The 6,000-nt window shown below is 35.9% G+C and overlaps 1 protein-coding gene across 1 annotated transcript in view; it reads right to left on the bottom strand.

Annotated features, from left to right (window-relative positions):
- Positions 1-812: 812 nt before the first annotated feature.
- The window catches only part of LOC104472047 (glycine receptor subunit alpha-3), a gene marked incomplete at its 3' end in the record, with an annotated part of 54,038 nt that continues 48,850 nt past the window's right edge, over positions 813-6,000 (bottom strand). The window contains exons 7-8 of the mRNA XM_010087582.1: positions 2,235-2,449; positions 813-959 (exon numbers count right to left, since the gene is read on the bottom strand). Of these exons, the coding sequence (XP_010085884.1) occupies positions 813-959; positions 2,235-2,449 (362 nt within the window). The remainder of the gene's footprint in view (positions 960-2,234; positions 2,450-6,000) is intronic.

The raw sequence follows: 6,000 nt of genomic DNA, 5'->3' as shown, positions 1-6,000 counted from the left end.
TCATCGCTTCCAACCTGTATAACCAATAGTGGACAGTGATCAGAGGGCTGTACGAGACCAGGGAGCTGGCTGGAGAAATATTTACTCTTTGAAAGATCAGAAGTAGGAGTTACATAGTGTTGTAAGAAATTCTGCTTGTTGCTTGATTTAACTGCAGACTTCGGGATTCAAACCTGTAGGCTTAGGTGTTTGACTTTGCACATTGGTAGTGACTTATTTTACTGGTAGTCTAGTTAGCTTCAGATATAAACTAAATGTTAATAACCATTGCTGTATTAAAGTGTGAACATTTTACACTAAATTAACATGACAGATGGTAAAAAAAATTCAACTTAGCCTTTTAGGCCTTGTTCTTCCATCAGTAATAATAATAGAATAGGTATATTTGTGGATTAAAAAATACTTACATGAAACACAGCTGTTAAAGCTTTGAACTGAATAGTAGAATGAAATTAGCAAACATCAGTTTTAATCTAATTGTAGTACAAACTGCTGCAAGTTCCAGTAACATTCATCCACTGAAGTATAATCTAACTCTTCTAACAGAGTAAAATTCAAGCTTATGCAGATGGCTCCCACATGGCCGACGCCTCATTTAAATCCCTCTTAATCCCTCTTTCGAGAATTCCCATTGGATTTATGCAGTACATGGTCCTTGTAGTGACCTTCTGCCTATAGTGAATTTCATTCTGTGCTGCCATTTTGTTTATATTGCTACTTTAAACTGCAGTATGTTCACCAAGTTAACTCTATATGCTGGCATAAATCAATCTCAGACTCTCATTCAAAGCTGGGAATACTGTTACTTTTACCTTGTTCTTCTTCCTCTTGCGGCGGAATCGCAGAAGTTCTTTATGCTGTCTTGATACAAAGTTAACCGCTGCATACTCCAAAAGCGCAGAAAATACAAAGAGCAGACACACAGCCATCCAGATGTCAATCGCTTTGACATATGACACCTATGGAGAGAACAGAGCAGAAGACTGAATATGTTAAAACCACAGATGTGAAGTTTAGTATTTCACGTCAGGAGGAAGTGCATTAGTATTTCCACATCCCGACACTACTTTTATCATACAAAACTTAACATGAAACGTAGGTAGTAAGAGGACAACAATTCAATCTGCAAGCATTAAATATTATTTCTTAAAAAGTAGTCTTTTGCATATTGTTTACTGTTTATGTCATTAACAGTTCCTCATAGTGTACTGTGTAATTTATCACAAACCAAATAATCCACAAGAAGCACTTGCTCTTCCTCCATTTGTCCCACTGAGATCTGTGAATGACACTAAGGATCCAGAGAATAGCTTTATAGTGGGACCAATGGGAATTCCTGTAGTATAATAGATCTGATTTAAATTTCCTGGAATGGAAATTGGGTAGAAGAAGGGAGATTAATGTAGAACGCTGATATGTTAATTCTCTGCTAATATAGGCATGGTAAATCAAAGATATAGGTTCATATTAGTCCTGTAATTTTGCCACTGTGGAAGTACTGACAATCAATTACAGTAGATGAACTCGTTGCAATCCTTTATTGCCAAACTCAGCCGCAAGACATAATCTGAACTAGGAAAGTAGGGCTTGTTACCTCTCTGTGTGCAGATTTATAAGAGTTTTTTCATATAAGCCAGCACAGCTAGCTTCAGACCTCAAAAATGTGACAAAAAACATCTATAGCTCTCTTTGGTAACATCTCACATTCTTGCTTTTCTGAGTTTTTGTAGCATTCCATTTTCTTATCTGTTCATAGTACATTCGGATGCCTTTGGATCCATATATTTGAGGCACAAAACACACTCACCTTTGTTAGTGTTATCTATTTTACTTAAAAAAAAAAAAATTAACCAACCTAGAATACCCTGCTAAAACTAATACATAAATGGACTTTGTGTATTTTTATTGTATACATTTTCTTTCTATTAAATGCAATGACACATTAAGATGGTCAAGGAATAACCCTTAAAATGAAAAAGAAAATATTTAAAGCAATGCCCAGTCAGAAAGCTTAAATAGCTAATAATAGGAATATAAGCTATTTATACTTTGTAGTGAACCATTCTTTATATATGGTGACTCAGAAAACTCCTAAATATTTCAAAGTCCTTTATCTCCTTTGGCTTAAATGCTAATAACTAAAACACATTATAAGGTTGACTGAAGATGTTTATTTGTCACATAGCATTACGACTTTGTACTAGTGTGGTACAAAGAAAGGAAATTCTGCCTACCTTTGGAAGAGATGCTCGTGAACCTGAGCTTTGTGTTGTCATGGTCAGTACCGTTGTTATCCCCAAAGCCACTCTGGCTGGAGCTGCATCCATATTGATCCAAAATGACACCCAGGAGAGAATGACGATCAAGAGACTTGGTATGTACATCTGGATGAGATAGTAACCCATCTGCCTCTCAAGGTGAAATCGGACTTCAATACAGGTAAACTTTCCTTTTTATAACAAAGAAGAAATATTCAATAGAAACAGAATGTTCTTTACTGTCAACATCCAGTGCACACTCTAAAGAATTTACACTTTGTCAAATATATTTGTTCTCTAATGAAAGATTAATGTTTTGATTTCTCTCATTGATTTTTAATATGCACAGTCCCCACTACAACAGGAATATCTACTGGAAAGAAAGGGGACAGAAAAACTGAAAATTCAAGCATTTGATAACGTCTGGAACTCTTCTTACTTTATAAAAAACAAACCACATTCATTATGACATAGGCAAGTTTCTCTGTTTGATCACACTTGGTTTTCCACTTATTGCTTGGAAATACCGCTATATGCAAAGAAAAGGCTTGCTCTTCCATTGTATAAAATCTTCTTTATCTTTTGGTTCAATTTTAAGCTTAATTTTTGTTTAATCCAATTAATTTGTGAAAAATATTATGAGATCAGCATGGACATTAGGTTATCAATCGGAGATTCTGCTAAATCTCTCCCTTTATCCCCATTCAAACTGTTCCAACTCAGAAGTACAATGACCAGGATTTAAACAGAAACTGAGGACTTGAGATTAGGCAACTTTAAGAAGCTAATGAAATGGTCTATTTTTCCAGATACTAAACATCAAGAAACTTCCAATGATTTAACAAACCAGAACAAAAAATCGATTGTTTGCTCTTAGAAATTACATAAACCCATTTTTTTCTCTTATCCTTTTTTTTTTTCTTTTTTTTTTTTTTTTTTTTCCCTCAATCTGTAAAATGGAGAGATTATTTCAGATCTCGACTTGGTCTCATTATATTTTCTAATTCTGCTCAGTGGTCGTATTAGTCACCTGTGAATAGTGCTGAAAGCAATGCTGTTACTGTAAGTAGTGTATAAGACAGTTTCTCTCAGCAAGAAATATACATACCTCAGATTTCTTCCTTATTTGAATGAAAACGTTTCCTAATTCTAAGTTTAATATGGAAAGCTATATAGTTATTTGTTTCTTAGGTGGTATGAAGTTTTTTTATTATGTTTTCCCATAGTTTTTGATAGATATTTTTCCTAATCAATTTTTATTTCACAAATGCCATTTTATAGCACATTGTTCCACATCAACAGTCCTTTAATATTTATCATATTAACAAAATTTATTAATGAGCTTATCCTATACTAATTTAATACATTGTGTATTATGCTGTGACAGTAGTGTTAGGCATACAGAAATGAGTTTCAGATAAAGTAAAACTGAAATGTTTTTATTCTAGGCTTATTAAGTGCTTGGAAATATTTTCTGAACTCCATTATTTTAATAATAATTCTCTTAACAGGCCATTATTTTTTTCTATGGTATCATAGTAAATGTTATTGTGTGAAAGTTTTATTCTGCTAAGGCACTACAAATATTTAGAAAGACAGTAGTTATAATGTTAAGTTTTAAAATTACATCATATATCTCAGGAGTCTTATATCTACCGGCTCAATTATTCCATTCCTAATTGCTGGTGTTTTCTCAATCCTATCTACACTCCTGAAATCTGTGTCCCAAATCCTGGCTCAACCATCTGCTGCCCCAGCTTCAAAACTGAGTTCTGCTTCAATCAAGGGACAAAGTCCTGGTTTCATGAAGTGAATGGGAATTTTGGTGTTTACTTCAGAAAAGGCCAGGATTTTCCCCTGTCTTTCTCTTCCAGGATCTTTGAAAGGGTACCTACACAATGCATTCTTTTGCTTAGCAGTTCTGCACTCACTGTTCTTTGTCAGAATCATATTCTTTCTTCAAACTGGTCTTTACCCTGAAGATTTCTTTTCTGTTACATTTGTTCTGTTAATTCAGCAGCCTTGGACAGCAGCAGTCTATCTCTCATATGTCACGGTAAATCATAGTGGTAAGGAGTGACAGAAATACGTCAACCAAATCTAGGTCTCTTGCAAAGCCATTTTATTTGGCATCACATAATCAAGAATTACAGTTCAGCATCAACATTTTCTTCTTACAGGGTCCTATATTCTTCTTTCAAAGCAAATTAGGAAGGAAAACTGAAGAGCATCAGAATGTGTATTACATGCCAGACTGGTGCGTCAGTGAACATTGGCTATTGCTTGTCCTGCCAGAGAAAGGCGGGACAAGAGATCTGAGTCTCTTTGCTGAGTACTGAAGTGGGTTTGAATTATTACAGAGCTCTCAGCACAAAAATACCACGGTCCTAAACAGGGAGCAATAAATAATTTGCCACATTTGTCTGAACTAAGGATAAAGAGAGGAATAGCTGTGGACAACAGAACACTAACAGAAAAAAGTAATTTGGAATGAAAGTAATGCAAATGGAATGTATTGTAATCAGAGAACAGGAGAGAAAAGAGATGGTATTGCGAAGTGGCCAGTATTAGGACTGAGTGATATGTCAGGGTAATTATACTAAAAAAATTTTTTTTTTGCTTGATTTTGTATTTTTGTAAATATCATTGGCCAAGGTTAAAAAAAAACAAACCACAAAACACACACACAAACAAAACCTCAAAATTTTAAAAAGTGAAAAAAAGTAAGTGAAGGGTGTCTCAAAGTGGAAAACTACTTTTGCTTAACTCAACGGGACGCGTGACTTAGACTCCTGCCTTCGTCTTAGGCCCAGAAGTCAGTCTCAGCACTGCAGTTCCAGCAGGTGCTGGTCTAAATGGGTGATGCTAGTTTTTGCCCTTGCTGGGTGAGATCAGAACCACCTGCATAAACTTGGCTAATGAAGCAGAATGGAGGGGGCGGGGGGGGCAGTTTGCACTAGTGGATGTGATCTTCATCTAGGAGACAGCCAGCAGAGGCTGTGCTGTTGCTTCACAGCTGAAGCCAACATCCAGCTATGGGCTTCCTTTCTCTTCCTGTATCTAATTTTGAATTCAAAGCCAGGTTAGCTGTGGTTTAATCTGTTTGACTGGATGCTTGAATGGATTAGAAGAGACATACCCTTGAAGTCATCTCAGCTGGAGAAAGAGATAGGCAAGCAGCTAGAGCATTGCTCTAATAATTCATTTGCAGTAAATAAAAGGTAAGCTCTTCATTCTGATATTCACTGTAAATGTCACAAAGAGTGGCTAGAGGGAGTATTATGAAACCTTTGTGGTATTGTGATTTTTCTGAGGCTGAGTAACAAACTAGGCATAATGCTGGTTTCAAACCAGAGATAAATATAAGTGTGCACACAGTCCATATGATGCACAGATTTTTGTAATGCAAAAGAAAGAAGAGCTGTTGAGGGCTTCCTAAAGGATAAGCATTTTTTTCCTGAAACAGGGGTAACATTCTTTGTGTTTGCAAGTCTAGCCTAACTAGGGATTCAAGCATGCTAAAGGCACCACAAGAGCTACCTTGGTGCGTTCACCTCATATGCATAGGTACAGCATTCACCAAGGTAGTGCTTGTGATGCCTTTAGCATGCTTGAACCCCTTGGTACTCTACTCCCATAAAGATCCTAAGCATTCAAGCTCAATCTAGGCTTGAAAATTGTGGTAGAGTATTTATTTCAAAGTGCTGTACTGAATCTCTGCAGTGTTAATCATTTTTAGACT

The sequence above is a fragment of the Pterocles gutturalis genome, unplaced genomic scaffold (assembly GCF_000699245.1).
Source record: "Pterocles gutturalis isolate BGI_N339 unplaced genomic scaffold, ASM69924v1 scaffold17606, whole genome shotgun sequence".
NCBI lineage: Eukaryota > Metazoa > Chordata > Aves > Pterocliformes > Pteroclidae > Pterocles > Pterocles gutturalis.
The sequence above is the reverse complement of the archived record's forward strand: the minus strand, read 5'-3'. Positions and strand labels throughout refer to the sequence as shown.